The sequence below is a fragment of the Lactuca virosa genome, chromosome 2, assembly GCF_052849685.1.
Source record: "Lactuca virosa cultivar CGN04683 chromosome 2, Lactuca_virosa_CGN04683_v6, whole genome shotgun sequence".
Taxonomy (NCBI): domain Eukaryota; kingdom Viridiplantae; phylum Streptophyta; class Magnoliopsida; order Asterales; family Asteraceae; genus Lactuca; species Lactuca virosa.
The window spans coordinates 242361584-242380142 of record NC_136427.1 but is presented as its reverse complement, the minus strand read 5'-3'; the positions used below and the strand labels follow the sequence as shown (position 1 = coordinate 242380142).

Sequence of the window (18559 nt, the reverse complement as noted above, 5' to 3'; positions counted from 1 at the left end):
ATATATAGCAAAAAATAGTATATAAAGAGACTTTATCATGTGACACTTTATCTTCAAACTAAACAACATTATAAAGAGAAATTCGAAACTCTTATAGCTTCTTCAAACTAGTTGTCTCTATCGTAGTTTGTAGAAAAAGAAGCGACCAGAAGGAAACCCGAAACCCGGGAAATGAATGAAGATAACCAAAGCAGCTATGGTCGCTGCTTTGTCGGAGCTTACAATCAACAACTTCCCCCGCAGTAATCCTAACCTTGCTACTTTCTTCAACAAATACGTAGACACCACCAATGTCTGGTCATGGAATTCGGTCATTGCCGACCTTTCTCGCGCCGGTGAGTCTGTGGAGTCTCTTCTCGCCTTCTCCGCCATGCGAAAGCTATCTCTTACCCCAAACCGCTCCACTTTCCCTTGTACCATCAAATCATGTTCCGCTCTCTATGATCTTCACTCTGGAAAGCAGACCCACCAACAAGTTATTGTCTTCGGATTTCATAACGATCTTTTCGTTTCATCTGCTCTCATTGACATGTACTCGAAATGTGGTCACCTGGATGATGCACGCAACCTGTTCGATGAATCGCCTCTGAGAAATGTTGTTTCTTGGACTTCAATGATCACCGGGTATGTCCAAAACGGACTTCCTCATGAGGCTTTATCCCTTTTTAAAGACTTCCTGACTGAAGAAAGCATGAGTGAGAACGAAGACGAGGTGTGCATTGATTCAGTTGCTATGGTTTCTGTCCTTGCCGCTTGTTCTAGTACTTCAAGTAAGAGCATTACAGAGGGTGTCCATGGGGTCGTTGTCAAAAAGGGATTTGCAGAAAATACAAAAATTGGGAATACTCTGGTGGATGCTTATGCCAAATGTGGTCAGGTAGCTTTCAGTAGGAAGGCCTTTGATGAGATAAACGACAAGGATGTCACAACTTGGAACTCAATGATTGCAGTTTGTGCTCAAAATGGATTCTCTACAGAAGCACTGAAATTGTTTTCTGACATGGTGCAAGATCCAAATGTTAAATACAATGCTGTGACTTTGTCCACTGTTCTGTTGGCTTGTGCTCATTCTGGTGCTCTACAACTTGGAAAATGTATACATGATCAGGTACTTTAAACTACTTCTCCTCAAAACATATATGATAGATTAATAAATATGCTCACTAATCACAACATACATAATCTTGTATACGTAGGTCATAAAGATGTGTCTTGAAGAGGAAGTAATCGTGGGCACATCAATTGTGGACATGTACTGCAAATGTGGAAGAGTAATGACTGCAAAAAGAAGCTTTGACCGCATAAAGAACAAGAATGTAAAATCATGGACTGCAATGGTTGCAGGTTATGGGATGCATGGTTATGCTAAAGAAGCTTTAAACATGTTCTATGAAATGATTCGTGTTAAAATAGTCCCAAATCACATAACATTTGTATCAGTTCTATCTGCATGTAGTCATGCAGGTATGGTTGATGAAGGGTGGCACTGGTTTCAAACCATGAAACATAAATACTCTATTGAGCCAGGTGTTGAGCACTACAGTTGCATGGTTGATCTTTTGGGGAGGGCGGGTTTTCTTGATAAAGCTTATGATCTGATCAAGAAAATGAAGGTAAAGCCTGATTTTGTTGTGTGGGGTTCACTTCTTGCTGCGTGTAGAATGCATAAGAATGTAGAGCTTGGGGAGATTTCAGCAAGACATCTTTTTGAGCTTGACCCTGAAAACTGTGGATATTATGTTCTACTTTGTAACATGTATGCTGATGCGGGAAGGTGGGAGGATGTTGAAAAGATGCGGGTTTATATGAAGAATCATGGGTTGAGTAAAACACCAGGGTTTAGTTTGGTTGAATTAAAAGGTAGGGTTCATGTGTTTCTGGTTGGGGATAAAGAGCATCCTGATCATGAGAAGATTTATTTGTATTTGGAAGAATTGATGATGAAGGTGCAAGAAGCTGGATATGTAGCGAATATGACATCTGTTTTACATGATATTGATAAAGAAGAGAAGGAAATGACATTGAAGATTCATAGTGAGAAACTGGCTGTTGCTTATGCGATTATGAATTCGGTTCCTGGGACATGTATCCAGGTGATGAAGAACTTGAGGATTTGTGGTGATTGTCATGAGACTATAAAGTTGATAGCCAAGATTGTGGATCGTGAAATTGTTGTGAGAGATTCGAAGAGGTTTCATCATTTTAGTCATGGATTGTGTTCTTGTAAGGATTATTGGTAAATGGTGATACATTTGGTATTTAGATTCTAAAATTAATACTAAGACAAGTGTGGAGTTTTGGGGATTGTTTTTCTTATGATATGGGGATTGGAGCAAGCTTTATTGGGAAGAGAAATGGAATTGGAATTTGAAAGACAAATTCAGTTTCAAAGAATCATTTAAACTTCAGACAAGTTATATAAAAGACAAAATTGCAAAAATGGTCCCTGTGGTTGTCAAAATTATGCGGTTTTGGTCCAAAAAGGTTTGGTGGTGCACCAGTGGTCCAATTTTGGATACCTTGTGCGGATTTGGTCCCTATGTCGTTAACTTTAACAGTTTGACTGTCAACTTTTTTAAAATGACTATTTCATCCTCAGGGACCATTTCTGCAATTGAGTCTTTTTATCAAAAACCATAAGGACCATTTCTGCATATCTTCTTTTTAACTTTATTGACGTATTATATATTAGTTTTTTTTAATTAATTTGTTTAATTTCTTTTTATTGGATTAATTCTTTTTATTGGATTATTATATATTAATAAATATTATTTTTAATATATAATATTTAATATATTAATAATATTATTTTATTGGAGTTACTTGTTTATTTTTTATTTTTTAAAACCCACACACTGGATACTTTGGTTCTAATATTTAAGGAACTAGTATCATTGGTTTTGATGGGTATTATGCAAAACATATAATTCATATGTGTGCATGCAACACTAATACTTGATCTATGTTTTCTCTAATTGAACATACAACTTTTAACAACAAAAGTAGAAAACATAGAACACTATCATATTTTCGAGAAATACAAATAGGGTTAGGAGGAACATACTTTGATTGCTATTTAGTAATAACAATGAAAATCCTTGTGTTGTTGAAGCCTTGAGAGCAAGCGTCACAAATGTCACGTCTCTAGTGGTTCACACCCAACACTAGCAAAGGAAGATGATTGAGAAAGAGAAGGGAGGCTAGAAAATTCGGCTATCACTTCAAAATAATGAGTGGCCGAAAATTCTAGGGTTGAGGTTGTATTTATAGTGCAGTCAGGAAACCTTAGATAAACCCAAATCCAAGATTATCTTAAACCGGGTAATTATCCATCTTCCTGTTTATTCATCAGGGATAATTCTAGAATCCCTTAGGCTTCAAGAAACTGTCCATACCTAATGGAGAGTTCTAGATTGTCTCTTGCTCAACTATTGAACAATTACAATTCAGTCCATGCACTTTCAATTAATTCTTTTAATCCTAAAATCAATTCCAATTAATTTTTGATTAAAAATTACTATTTCTAATTAATATATTATTCTCATAATATATTAACAAATTATTTATTTCAATTTATTATCCAAATAATAAATCAATCTCTCCCTCCAAAAGTCATATTGTCTAGTTGCTAGTTTTGAGGGCAATAAAAAAGGATTATGCTACTATCAATTGAAGTATATACTAATTATAACTATGGGCTTAGTGTCACACCCCGGCCGTCGGCGGAAACACCGGGCAGTGTAACGTCATTTCTCGTATCATAGTTATCAACTTCCTGAAAACACATGCAATTTAAAATACGTCAACATAAAGTTGGTGAGTCCACAGGTTTTGACTCCATATAAAAATAATACATTTGCCAAGTTCAAAAGTATAGTTTTGAAAGTATCATTTTTGACTCTCCAACGTTTAGCATATATATCCTAGGCATAAAAGTTTACTTACCAAATAAGTAGTTTACCTATAAGTCTCATATACTATGAATATAAGTGTTTGTAATTCCATACAAACGAAAGTTGCTACGTATAAATCTTATTTCAATTCTATACGAGTAAAACCGCTACGTATAAATCTATTTCAATTCTATACGAGTATGTGTGTTAGGTATAATTATCTACTTAATATACAAGTAGTACCTAGGGTATAAGTAGGGGGAAACTTATACTTAACATTAATACTTGTATAACGACAAAGTATAATGCTTCTAACAATTTGTTACCATGAGTCCGTAACCGCTGCTTGACAACAAAACCTCTGACAAAACACACTCATGATTTACCATGAGAAACAATACACTCATGATTTACCATGAGAAACAACACCGCGCGCTTCATCGACGCCGGAATAAAAATAAAAGGAACGAATCGTCACTCGCTTGTCTTGGGTTGTAATTAACAACCACGAGTGGGGTCGTCAACCCGTATCTTATTTAATACACGACTTCCTCGCTCACACGGGATTAACGGTTACAGGTTAGAGGACTTCCACTAAGATCCCCAATCTTAGTTGATGAATGAGGTAGCTCATGTAGACTTTGACGGCTTCCTATAGCTCTAACAACAAAAGCATTTTCATGTCTAAAACCCTAAGTCACTAGACTATGCTTTTAAACATTACTCCTAACTTCATAACATTTAGGCAGTATAACAACTATACCTTGAAGTAAAACCATGTTTTATCTTGACCTAAAACCAATAATAACAACATATAACATTCCTAGTTTTATCTTGACATAAAACTATCAATAACAATACTAAGTTTTATCTTAACATAAAACTAACAATAACAACATATAACATATCCAGTTTTATCTTGACATAAAACCAATAACAACAACATATAACATACATGGTTTTATCTTGACATAAAACCAACAATAACAACATATTTATCAATTAACATATAGAACTTCCGAGTATAACTCTGGAACTATATCGCACACATAATATATATAGAATCGTAAGTATAACTCAAGATCTACATTAGTATACTACTATAACAATAACATACTAACAACTTTACGATAGTTGTATAATTTCATATACGAAATAACTATATCCCGGTTATTATAACTATCTACGTTGATACTAATATACTATCATATAGACATAATAATAACATATATATAATATCTAGCATGCGTTTTCCCCCGAAATATTAGAAAGTGGGGCCGTGAAACTCACCCTAGTAGCGTGATCTATAGAATCTAAGCGGTCAGAGGCTCGTCATAGTGAGGCTCGGGAAGGGAAACGGCCTTCGGAAACGAGAGAGAATGAAAGTAGAAGGTGTAAGGATTGAATGAGCTTTGATCGCTATTTATAGGGTGTTCTGGGCCATTCCACGTCGTGGCCATCCATGAGTTATCCGGTAGCTTTAACACGTGTTTTCTAGCCCTGATTAGTGTCCCAGACACGTTTCACGTCGTGGCCTTAATTGCCACGTCGTTGCTTAAGGCGGCTAGGGTTTCTTGCCACGTGTCATGCTCTAAGACAGCTGCATCTTCGGAAGTTCATAACTTTTGCATACGAACTTCGTTTTTGACGTTCTTTATATGCACGCGTAGCTAACTCCGAGTACTACAACTTTCTTTTGGACTCCAATAGCTAATTATAAGTATATTTTAAATTCCTCTTATTATAGAGATGTTATAGTGTTTGGTTTATCATAACTTCTTCACACGAAGTTAGATTTAGACGTTCTCTACATTTTTGGAATCGTATGGACGTATACTTTGAGTTATATGATAAATTATGTATGAATGTTCATACTTTTACATGAATTACATAGTAAGTTTATCACATTACTAGTTTAACAAAATCACATTACATGATTGGCATAATCACATGTGATTTGTTATTGACCTAATTTTGACGGGTGTTACACTTAGACACCTAATCCAACAAGTTTCCGTTTGAGTTCGAATATTCTAATAATCATTGCTTCTTTTTCTATGCAATTAAGGCGATGCCCATATATGCTAACCCCTATTTTTACCTATGATGAATATGAACAAATCATGTTTTGTTGTAATGAATCATTATTCATTATTTCGAATCAAAATTACATGATTTCAATATTTATATTTCTATCAAATAAATCTGTAAAAAAAAATCCTATTTGATAGATGACAATATCACATGTAATGAATTTAATTATCAAATCGATGCTTTTATTAAATCAAGTTATCAAAAACATCTCAAATTAAATAAATGAAAATCATACCGTTTTCCAGTAGATATAGCATGTCACACTTTATATCAAATTTTATTTTCTTATTTGTTCAACTATAAGAAAGTTACATTTTATTATCAAAACTCATATGGTTTTAATTAATTTTCAAATTATATTCATGTTACATAACATTTAATTATCAAAATTATGTTACTATAAATTCGCAAACAAGAATTTTGTATTCATATACTTATATGTAATTATATAGATATCGATGATTGATAACAAATTTGAAGATATTTGAAAATACAATTTTCATTTGTTAATAGTCTTATAATTTTGAATATAGTACTAAAAAAATGAAATAAAGTCATAAAATTTGAGACAAAAGCAACAAATTTATATTATAATTCACAATTAAACTTATAATATTTTAAATTCATAAATTAGATTTAATATTATTTCAAATAAATTTGAAATTTTTTTAAATCTATAACTTATAACTTAATTTTATAATATTTGAAATCTATAAACTTTATTTTATAAAATTTCAAATCCATAACTTTATTTGTATTATTTCAATATATAAGTTTGATTTTATAAAATTTCAAATTCATAAGCTTGATTTCATAAAATTTCAAATCTATAACTTCATTTTATAATATTTCAAATCCATATACTTAATTTCAGAAAATTTCAAATTCATAACTCAATTTTATAATATTTCAAATCCATAAGTTTAATTTCATAAAATTTCAAATCCATAACTTAATTTTATAATATTTTAAATCCATAAGTTAAAATTCATAAAATTTCAAATCTATAATATTTTAAATCCATAAGTTTAATTTCATAAAATTTCAAATCTATAATATTTTAAATCCATAAATTTGTTTTCATTTCATTTTAAGTTTATAATTTCAATTGCATAAAAATTAATCTTAAATATGGTGTTTTAATATTTAACATCAATTTTTTGTAATTATTAAGAGGGTTTAAATTGGGACATAAAATAAAATTAAAAAGTAATTTTAAATTATAATCTATCGGACATAAATTAAAATTAAAGAGTAATTTCAAATTATAATCCTATCCAATGATATTATTATAAAACTTAAACTCATATTTCTATAAATCAAAAATATTTTGAATAATCACATATCATATGGAATATAATAAATATGTTTGAAAATGATATTCGATTAATAAAACCTATATCAATTGCATAATTATATCATAATTGAAATTAATTATTCAAAACTGTATATCAGTTTTTGTTATCATATTTTAAACATAGTTATTGCATTCCATTTGGTACAAGTGAATGTGACTATTCAAAACAAATTTTGAGTTTGCCGATAAGGGGTGTTTTGGATTCATTTTTCAAAGGGAAAAATCATTTTTGTAAAAGGATTTTTTTGTAAAAGACATTTTTCCAAAAGATGATGTTTAAAAAGTGTTTGTGATTTATTTTGTTTTTCCAGCCTCAAAAGTTCCCAAAGATACAAAAAGTCACGTATGTGTGACTTTTGCAAATACTAGTTTTTATGTTTTGACAAAATTTGGTTTTAAAAGTATTTTTCCACTTGTCAAACAAATTTTGGACTTTTAACTTTTTGGAAAAGTTAAAATTCAAAAAGTTGATTTAAAACGCCCCAAAGTTCTTGTGGAATTGGTAAAAATAAAAGAAAAGAGGTGGGAGGCTATAACGAAATCGCATGAAGTTAGGGGTCCAAATATAACAAAAAATGGATACGCCATTTTGCCCCCTCTATAGTCTATACGCAATGCATTGCTAGCTATCATGCAGAGATAGAGAGAGAGAGAGATAGAAAGAGCAGAGCAGAAACGGAGCGCTGCCAGTTGCGTCATGATCGATGCATTCCTCCACGAAAATAGGAATCCAAGCATATGCATCGGAGAAGATCTTTCCTGCTTACTCTCTCTCTCGTAGCTAATTTCCTCGATTGTTCGCACGTATGCCATAAACCCTTTATACACAAACCCTCTGTTTTGAGTTGCATTTCTATAAAATCTGGAGGTCATTTGGTGATTCATTGATTACTCAACTCACAAGAAGTTTGAAAGCCGTCTCCTTTACTACCTACCGTGCTGGTATTCCCTTGTTCATATAATTAGGGTATTTCCATTTACAACTCTCTTCATTAAGCATATTTAGTTTGGCTTCGAGAGTATTTATTACCAGGTTCATGTCTTATTGAGTTGTGTATTTTCGGATTACGCTTCCCAAATGCTATTCATTTATGTTCTTTTATATCATTATGAATCTAATCTGTTCTCTGTTATATGATATGTAGCATCTAGGGTAGAATTAATGTGTGTATACATACATATCAACGATCTATTCTTCCTTTACATGGATCTGAAATATATTGATGATCCCCTTTTTTCCACTAGCATGATCGTAACACTTGAATTCTATGCATTAGCTAAATGCTTTGTTTTATGATGATACTGATTCTGACGGAGGGGATTTGATTCCTGCTGAAACCTAATGTCATTGGTTAGCATTATCTCATGGGCTAAAGATGTCCTTACAAGTGTCAAGGCAGCTATTGTTCTATATTTATGAAAGTGTAATTGTTGACTCTGGAGACTATATGTGGGCCCAGATGGGTGTCTAGAGCCCCATGCCTGGAAACTCAAATTGAAGTAATGTTGGTGACATGTAGATACCTTTTTCCATAAATGGTGCAAATTTACATCCCAAAAAGCAAAATGGTGCTCCTTCTTTAATATGAACGGAGTGTATAATTCTTATTTTGTGGTTGCTATAATTAGGCGAGACAACTCATGTGATTGATAATTCCTTCATCCTATTGTTTTACCATCGTTGAATATTGACTTGTATATTTGAAGCTATTTTCTTACCTGTTAGTGTGAATGTCATCCTATGAAACACAGACCTAATTTCATATTTTACAAACTGATTAGAATTACTTGTGAAACTGAAGTTTTTACATGGCATCTCCTCAAAGATCTTCAAAGGCCTCTGAACCAAGGGCTCCAAATCCAAATGATCCAAAAATTTCTAAGGCCTTTAGTGCAATGGAGTGCTTAGGCATTTCCCGTGAAGTTGTCACACCAGTCCTCAAGAATCTTCTTAAATTGTATGGCGGAAGCTGGGAGCTAATCGAAGAAGATAACTATCGAACCCTTGCAGATGCTATATTTGAATCCTTTGATGACAAGGTAATACATATATACATATTAACATATATATCTTCTGTTATTCTATTATCTTCAGTCCCTACGTCAGTGTACTTTTTTTCTGTCTGAATGTTATTAACAGAAGAAGAGTAAGGCTGTAATGGTGGAATCTGAAGATCAGGCTTCATCTGCAAGGGAGAATGGAAACAAGGTAAAGGAATCCAATTCCGATTCCAATCGGAAAGCACATAATTCCAATGTGGAAGGCTCCTCTGTTGATACAAGATTAGGTGCTCAAAGAGTATCATCTTCATCAGGAATACAAAGAAAGAGACATCAAAACAACGAGTCATGTGAAGATAAAGCTACTGATAAAAGGTTAATCCACAAGATCAATGACATAACAAGAGGCACAGAGAGATTGAAAATATCATTGATAGATGAAATTGGTATAGACCTTCCAAAATTTGGGTACATACCAGAAAATACCTCTTATCAAGATGCATATGTGCCTTTCACATTAGCTCGAATTGCAGATGAAAATTGCTGTCTTAAATGTAATGGTGATTGTCTTTCTTCGCGGGTCCCATGTGCTTGTTCTCGTGAAACAGGGGGAGAATTTGCCTATACTTCACAAGGTTTGTTGAAAGATGAGTTTTTAGGGGCTTGCATTTCCATGTATCATGAACCACATAATCATCATCATTTTTATTGCCAAGATTGCCCCTTGGAGAGGGCCAAGAATGTGCAAAATCCTGAACCTTGTAAGGGTCACCTAGTGAGGAAGTTTATAAAAGAATGTTGGAGAAAATGTGGTTGCAGTATGGAATGTGGGAACCGTGTTGTCCAAAGAGGTATTACTTGCAAGTTGCAGGTATGTGAACACACCATTCCTAATTGCTTCTTATTTATATATAGGAGTTATATCATGATTTAGCAACCTACTATTTATGTTATTATCAAAAAGTATTTCTATATTGTTTACATAATATAAATTAAAAAGAATAATTGGTTGCTAAAGCATGGCATAAACTCTTATTTATATTGGATGTTGTACTTTTCCTCTTGTATGATAAACAGATACTTATTATATTGGAATATAAACTGCATATCAGGTGTTTGCAATGGAGGGTAAAGGATGGGGTCTTCGCACACTTGAAAACTTGCCAAAAGGCTCATTTGTATGTGAATATGTTGGAGAAATATTAACAAATATGGAGTTATATGAACGAAACAAGAAAACCAGGATTAATGAGAGGCATACATATCCAGTATCCCTCGATTCAGATTGGGGTTCTGAACAAATACTAAAGGATGAAGAAGCTCTCTGTTTGGATGCAACCAATTATGGAAATGTTGCAAGGTTTATTAATCACAGGTAATTAACTTACATGTGTATTTATCTCTATAAAGTCATGCTCTTTTACTGGAATCTTTATAGCTACTCTTTTTTCTTTTTTATATAAATCTAGATGCTTTGATTCAAACCTGATCGAGATCCCTGTTGAAGTGGAAACACCTGATCATCACTACTATCATGTATGTAATATGTATCAACTTTCTGCATTTAGTGTTTGTAACAGTAAGTATTTTTAGACATCTGACTTGGGTTTTGTTTTATACAGATTGCTTTTTTCACTAAAAGAAATGTTAATGCATACGAAGAGCTGACATGGGTATGCACTCTTCACATCATATAAGCTTAGTTGTTATATATGTATATGTTTATGTATCTGTATATGAAGGTTTAGTTAAAAGAGAAGTGAAGCATTTGAAATGATTCCAGGATTATCAGATTGACTTTGAGGATGATGGGCATCCAATAAAGGCATTTAAATGTCAGTGTGGCAGCTCATACTGCCGAGATGTGAGAAGAGAAGGTTGGTGCATAATGCAAATGCAATGCTGTATGCTATATGTATATGGTTTATTATTTTAAATTTATAATTTTGGTGGAAAAAGAATCAACAATGGTTATGTTGTGCAGGAGTAGGGACCAAAGTGAAAGAGTTGGGGGTAAAGAGGCGTAAATCTGGCACTAGCAGAGTGAATTAACACTAACAATGGTGGGATTTGAGCTTTCTTGTTGCTGTCTGGCATATGATCGATACAGGAGTTTGGCAGCAGTTATAATTGTTAGTCGGTTGCATATATTTTTTGACATTGCTCAATCGACTTTTGGTAAAAAGATGTTTCAATTGTATTTTTGAGTATTGTCCTTTTTTTTCTCCTTAATTTTTATGCAAAGATGGTGATATAGCATTGGGGTTCGGACATGGTGAAGATGTTATTGCTAGGGATAGACGTGTCAAAAGATTAATATTTGAAGTTAGGATCTTAGGATTATCTTAAAGAAGACTTCATAATTTGCTTAAATGATACAAGCTGCCAACATGTTTGGTGTTTCATTACATTGGTTAGGTCAATGAATGGATATTTAAAGGGCACAACACCAAAACTCTCTAGTAATAGTTTCTTCCAAATATGTTTATCCGCATGAATAGTTCTTCTAAGATGATGGGATCTGGTGCATTAGTACTGAATAGTGAATAGTGATTTGAGCGAAGTGAAGGTCATTCCTTCACAACTAACCCATTTTGTTTCTATTTTTCATCGCTTACTCGTTGTGTGTAAGTCATAATGTCATATCTTTGATTTGTTTAATATGTCATGGCTCATCTTAATCAACGAGTTCAACCTGTCAGGTTGTGTTGGTTTTTCTTGGCTTGAAAATTAATATTAGCAAGTGGAATTACTTAATTAGATCATATCATCAATTGTGTGGTCTCTTCCCCGAGGACTTTCAAGCATCTATATATATTAACTTCAACAACATTCATTTGAAACTTACAATTTTCACTTATCCTCTCATTAGTAAACATCAAATGACTTTTTATATCTATATTAAATATTATTTTAATACTACTCGTATTTTTTATTTTACCTTTCAACCAATTAATCATTATAACTTAAAATTCTTTTAACTTATTTTACTTAAATGGTTGATATATATATATATATATATATATATATATATATATATATATATATAGTAGGGATGTTATTCGGACCGGAACTGGACCGAACCAACCCGACCCTCGAACCCGAATAACCCAAAAACCGAATAAGGGTAATTGGATGAACCGAAAACCGAACCGATTAACCAATACGAGTTCGGTTCGGTTCGGGTATTACTCGGTTCGGTTCGGTTATTACCCGAATAACATTTACAAGATGAGTAAGGACCCAATATAACCGAAAAAACCTGAATAAACCGTATTAGGATTCTATAACCCGAATAATAGAATAACAATGTAATTTTATACATCAACATAAAACATTCAAAGACTAACATAACACAATAACACATTGAAAGAATAACATTTACATAGTAGATTAACATAATGAGAATTAATTTCTTACTTGAGTTGGAGCTCAATTTTCCATGACTAGACAAAATAGGAATTCGTGAATCATTAAAGACAATAGGAAGGGTTAATTTTTGAAAGTTTGAAACAAGAGGAAGGATCGACATAAGTGATTTCGAGTTTGCAAATAGATAAGAAGATTGATCGATTTTGAAACGAAGAGAACGAGCATTGGGTTTTTTTTTCTGTTATGAACGACGATGACAAAAGTGTGAATCGTGATTTTGATTTCTATCGATTAGAGAAAGGGGAGGAGGAATGCTTATTCGGGTCGGGTATTTAGAACCGAATAAGCTCTTATTTGGGTAACCCAGACCGAATAACCCGAGAACCGAATAAGCATATATAGATACCCGAGACCCGAATCGAATTACTTATTTGGGTCCAATTCGGTTCAGTTCGGTTCGGTTTCGTTTTGGTTCGGGTTTTCGGGCTAAATTCACATCCCCAGTATATAGTTAGGTTCTAATAATAAGATCGAGAAAAAAAGGACTTTAAAATATGCAATAATCTACTTTAGATGTTAGGACATTGTCAATATTTTGGTTTTTTATAAACATTGGGTCAAATATATTATTATTAAGTTTTTCGTTTTATTTGTATTTTCATTTTAAACTTCTTTGTATTTTTCATATTGTTTCTAATATTATATTTTATATATTGCTTGTCATATTAATATTTGTTTATAATTTTCTTTTTATTTAAAAATTATCTTATTTGTTATCGTTTTATGATCTATTAACAAAACCATAACTCAAATAATCAAATAGTTTGTTACATATTGATGGATGACATGAATAATCTATAATGAATACTTAAATATTAATAAATTGACTTAACGATATGCTAATGATTAGGGCCCACCCTGACCTATCTTAGGCCTGATGTAATAAAAAAAAAAAAAAAAAAAAAAAAAAAACACTAAAAATAGATCTATATAAAAAAATCCTAATTATCACTAGTATATGTTGAAATGGAAAACATTAAACAAAAAATGGCCGCGTAGGAATCGAACTAGGGTAAAGGGCACCATAAGTTTATATAGTCTCACCAATTCGTCTACAATAGGAGAGGTTTTAAAAATCTCCGATTAATTTATATATATATATATATATATATATATATATATATATACACACATTACTAAAAAAAATAGAAAAAAATATGTAGCCCAAAAGGAGTTGAACACGGGTGGATGGATACCGAGTGACGTACCCTTTACCGGGTGTACTTCAATAATTTTCTTAACCAATGTCAATAATATTGTATATAATATAATCTTACTAGGTAAATAGGATGATTTTCGAACCCTATTTTTTTCAGGGCCTGTGCGATAGAACATTTTGAACACCCCTAGGGTCGGCCATGGTAAAGATCTACAAGGAATAATACATATGACACCCTCAACAGAAAGTCATAGAAAAAAGAGGTTCAAACGGTTTTATACGATTTTATTGTGAATATAAATATATGAGCATCATAATTATTATATCATATTCATATATAATTTTATTTAAAGTTATTTTTTAATTTAATAAATTTTCATAAGTTTTTTTCTTATAATAATTACACATATATTGTAATATTCAAGTTTTTGGTAAGTTTCCTTTTAGCCCTTTAATGTAAATTCTTTTCATTTTGGTCATTGGCTAGTACGTGGGGAGTACTATATGAGTACGCTTAGCATATTGGCTATATGTTGGTCGCGGGCATCACCCGCATACGTTGGGCGTACGGCAAACCCTAATTTGTAGGGTTTGCACCCTATTGAAACCTCATTATAGCACCCTTTTGACATTTTTGACCAGCCTCCACCTCCCTTTACCCTAAAAACGAAACCCTAAATGCTTTTGGTGAGTTTTGAGCTTGAAAGTGTGTTTGTTGGTGTTTTGTGGTGAAGAAGAATAAGAGGAACACGTGGGGGGAAAAGCTTGAGCTTGTAAATCCAGATTTATCTTCTCATTTGCAAGTCTTTTGAGGTAAAAAGCTCTCACCTTGACGGTCATTTGTACTAGATCTAGTTTATGGTATTATTATGGCATTTGAGTCTTTTGAGTTAAAGTTGAGCTTTTGATCTACTCCAAAAGAAATGTATGTTAGATCTTAGCTCCATGGAGGTCCATTGTTCATAAAAATGCAAACTTTATGGAGGGTATTGATCCATGCATGTATTAAGATCTTTATTAAGCTTCTTTTTGAGTGTTGGGTCCCATTAAGCCATGAATGTGTGTAAAGTTGCCAACTTTACGTGATAAGTCACCCTTAGGAACTAGATCTGAGAGTTTGGCAAAAGGTCTTAACTGTTTAAGTGCTTAATGAAGAAGACTAGTGGTCAGGGGAGTACGCTGGGCGTACGAGCTGAGTACGCCCCGCGTACTCAACAGTTGGGCGTTATGGGCTTGGCTTTCTCGGTTTGGGCCATAGTTTGGGCTTTCTAAGTTTGGGCCTTGTTAAGCCATTAGACTTCTGATTTGGACTTTTGACTAGTATATTGGGCTTCCTTGGATTTAGGCCCATGATGAGCTTTAGGCCCAATTTGGAAGATTGGGCCATAACTGGGCCTTGAGTTGCCATTTAGGATTTGAGCTTTTTGAGTAGTTGAGTTGGGCCTTGGAAGATTGGGCCATAATTGGGCCCTGAAATCCTTGAAGGAGAGCGTGCGAGTCCCTGACTGGCCCAGTGCCATGTCGCTACTGAATGCCCTAAGGTGATCCTCCATCAGCTCAATGATACCTTTCTTGATCGACACGAAAATCATCGGGGTCGCCTCAAGGATGCATCTCGTAATCTCGGATGCAATGAACGCTCGTAATCCATCATCGACTGGCTCGGAACCCGAACCCGAACCCGAACCTGAACCTGAACCTGAACCTGACCCAGACCCTGACCCTGAACCTCTTGCTCCGTGACGTGTCACCACCATTCTGAAACAAAACACATAATCGTCAGGGTCATACATAACCTCGAGAGGTCTCACACACTATAAGTTCCCTGGTTCTATCTCGGCCCTCCTTGACTCGAGTACGGATCCTATGCTTTCAGTAGTAGGGGCCCATACTACCTTCCACATCTATCCGTACTTTCCTCAAGGATTTCCTTGACTTCACCAAGTCCCTTCTACTACTATTGCTCTCCATGCTAATCTCATCCTAAGCTTACCCTAGGGTAATCTCCGACCCACTCTCCGCCATCAGCTGCATGAGAAATCTCTGCTATCTCTCCCTAACTAGCTCGCGGATACCATTACATATCACTAAGACCAGATAATTCTTCGAATGAGAGGTCCTACCCTACAACGGTTGGACTCAGACAAGAGCTGCGAAATACGGCTAGACCTAACCTTCTGAAATTATTTAGTCCTCGTAATATGTAACTTAACGTATTCGTTTACTAGTTAACTAAAGATAACTAGAACTCCTAAAAGCACAAATCAAGCAACATTCGGGCCTTGAGTAACCAAACCAAGCATATCCTAATCAGGCCATCATATTACTGACTATTCAATACTAGCATACAATTCAATAAGCTCATACAGCAGGCATATAAGGCATCATTCGTATATCCTTAGCCCTAATCTAGCATGCAATTCTCATACACATACAACATGCATATAAGGCATCCTTCCTAGATCCTTAGCCCTAATCTAGCATGCAATTCTCATAATCATATCATATATCATATCAACATGTATGGGTATCTTGGGGAAAACTTACTTGAGCTCGGCCGATTGCACACATCACACTCCTTGTTCTTTCTCAAAACCTTTAATTTTAATTCTTAGAAAATTTATTTTTGTAAAAACCTTTCAAATCCGCGATTTAAGTTCAGACACCCCCGAAGGTGTGTCCGAATCCCTCAAACCAAGGCTATGATACCAACTTGTAACATCCCAAAATCCAAGACCAAAAATTTCATTTTTAATTTAATAATTCATAAAACAGATTATTGAAACACATCATCAAGTTATCTCATATCATAAAAACCCATAAGTCATATGTCTCAAAAACATGTCATAGGATAATAATATCAGAGTACAAATCCCCATAATATCATAGTGCGGAAAAACGTGGTGTGATGCGTTGTAGTCATGTCGGCTCCTTTCCCTTCGAAGAAGAAGTACCTGAAATCAAAACTGTAAACCGTAAGCACGAAACTTAGTGAGTTCCCCCATCATACCACATAAACACATACTGTCAGGCATATCTGGGTGCCAAACCTACCCTGCTGAGCATACCTCAGTGCTCAACCTACCCATGTTAGGCATACCAGGGTGCCCAACCTACTCGTGGGATCTGGGCGGTCCGGGGGGATCACCATGGCTCCTATCTTCTCGAGAATCCATACATCCCTTATCAGTGTATGGACAACCATCTCTCGAGCACATGTTTAGGTTCGACCTCAATGGGAAAATAAAATGGAGCACTTAACAACGCATCTTCACAGACCAAGAACTACGATATCACCCCTTTCATTCTGGGGTGACGAAGGGATCATACCATCCGAGCCTTTTTTTCATGCTTTTCCCTGAGGTCTGGAGAAAGCTGAAATCAATAGGATTTCCCTAATCCTCCCTTACCGAAAGGAAGAGCGTGAAATTCTTTTTCTGACATACCGGGGTGTCCGACCTACCCCTGTCAAGCATATCTGGGTGCCCGACCTACCCTCCGGTTTATCTCAACCAATTACGGAGACTATTTCACCCCTACCACCACCACATAATAACATATCATAACATATTGTCAGGCATATATGGGTTCCCGACCTACCCTTCGGTTTATCACAACCGGTTACGGGGTCTGACCACCCCTCCTACCACTATCACATATAATGTAACATTCCATTTTAAAAAGAATAATTAAAATAATAAACCCGGGACCCCGAGAAGTAATTTTATTATTATTTTATATTATTATAGCCCAAAATCCAATAATAATTAATGGAGTGTTGGTTCCGGGAAGCCAAATGGCATGATTTAGAGTCTCAGGGGTTAGAGTGTCATTTCTGGATTTGTTTTGCAAAAGATTCTCAAAGTGATGGGCCATTTGGTAAAATATAGACTTATTATGAAAGGATTTTTGAGGGAAAGGGCTAAAGGGTAACATATGGAGCTGGATTGTAAAGATTTCAGAAGACGGTGGCTGAATGGTAACATTGACGGACTAAAGTGGAATGTAATTTGTAAAGGAGGGACCATTTAGTAATTTTCGGACCTAATTTGATAGAAAAAGGTGTAGCAAGGACTGGAAGTGTAAATTATGGAAAGTTTTTAAGTGACCAGGTATAAGAACCCGTCACCTTGCAACCCTAACCCTAAGTCTCACTTCTCTTGCGGCCGCCACCATTCCATCGTGACCTATTCATCCGCCGCCCAGCCAAGATCGTCCGCCGATGCGCTGCCAAGCCCGCTGCCGCCGGTACACCGCCGTCCGACACCATTGACGCTCCAGTCGCCGGCGAAAACAAAGAGTAACGAGTTAGGGAAGCTTAATTCGTGGTACCATTGATGTGAAGGGTTATGAGCATTCTAACACTCCTAAGTGTACATGCAACCCTAAATACCTTGGATCTATGTTTTCTCTATTATACATACAATTATGAACATCCAAGGTATTATCCTAATCTAGCATACAAAATAATAAATATAACAAGATAGAATACATACCTCTTTGATGTAGAATGTCTTCATGAAGCTTGAGTGCCTAGTGCCCCAAGTGTGACACCTCAAATGGTTCACACAACACCAAATACACTTGGAATAACTTGAGAGAAACTTGAACACTCCTTAAAAT

The 18559-nt window shown here is 34.7% G+C and overlaps 2 protein-coding genes across 4 annotated transcripts; both read left to right on the top strand.

Annotated features, from left to right (window-relative positions):
• Positions 1-45: 45 nt before the first annotated feature.
• On the top strand, positions 46-2379 carry LOC145160645 (Tetratricopeptide repeat (TPR)-like superfamily protein). Its single transcript, XM_079079925.1, has 2 exons — positions 46-1108; positions 1197-2379. Exons 1-2 carry the CDS (start codon positions 176-178, stop codon positions 2238-2240), a joined length of 1977 nt encoding a protein of 658 aa, XP_078936051.1. The 5' UTR covers positions 46-175; the 3' UTR covers positions 2241-2379.
• A 5532-nt stretch (positions 2380-7911) lies between these two features.
• SUVR4 (SET-domain containing protein lysine methyltransferase family protein) lies at positions 7912-11774 on the top strand. 3 transcript variants are annotated; one of them, XM_079079922.1, is made up of 8 exons: positions 7912-8286; positions 9147-9384; positions 9485-10216; positions 10458-10720; positions 10815-10881; positions 10968-11018; positions 11129-11222; positions 11330-11774. In XM_079079922.1, the coding sequence occupies exons 2-8, from the start codon at positions 9154-9156 to the stop codon at positions 11395-11397; spliced, it is 1506 nt and encodes a 501-aa protein (XP_078936048.1). In that variant the 5' UTR covers positions 7912-8286; positions 9147-9153; the 3' UTR covers positions 11398-11774. The 3 variants fall into 3 exon arrangements, with proteins under 3 accessions (XP_078936048.1, XP_078936050.1, XP_078936049.1); XM_079079924.1 differs by having other exon boundaries at positions 9127-9384; XM_079079923.1 differs by having other exon boundaries at positions 7912-8311.
• The last annotated feature ends 6785 nt before the right edge of the window (positions 11775-18559 follow it).

Coding starts and splice junctions, on each gene's coding strand:
- LOC145160645 (XM_079079925.1), top strand. CDS start 176: ATGAAGATAACCAAAGCAGCTATGGTCGCTGCTTTGTCGGAGCTTACA. Junction 1,109..1,196: donor GAAAATGTATACATGATCAG/GTACTTTAAACT, acceptor TTGTATACGTAG/GTCATAAAGATGTGTCTTGA.
- SUVR4 (XM_079079922.1), top strand. CDS start 9,154: ATGGCATCTCCTCAAAGATCTTCAAAGGCCTCTGAACCAAGGGCTCCA. Junction 11,019..11,128: donor CATACGAAGAGCTGACATGG/GTATGCACTCTT, acceptor AAATGATTCCAG/GATTATCAGATTGACTTTGA. Junction 11,223..11,329: donor CCGAGATGTGAGAAGAGAAG/GTTGGTGCATAA, acceptor TATGTTGTGCAG/GAGTAGGGACCAAAGTGAAA.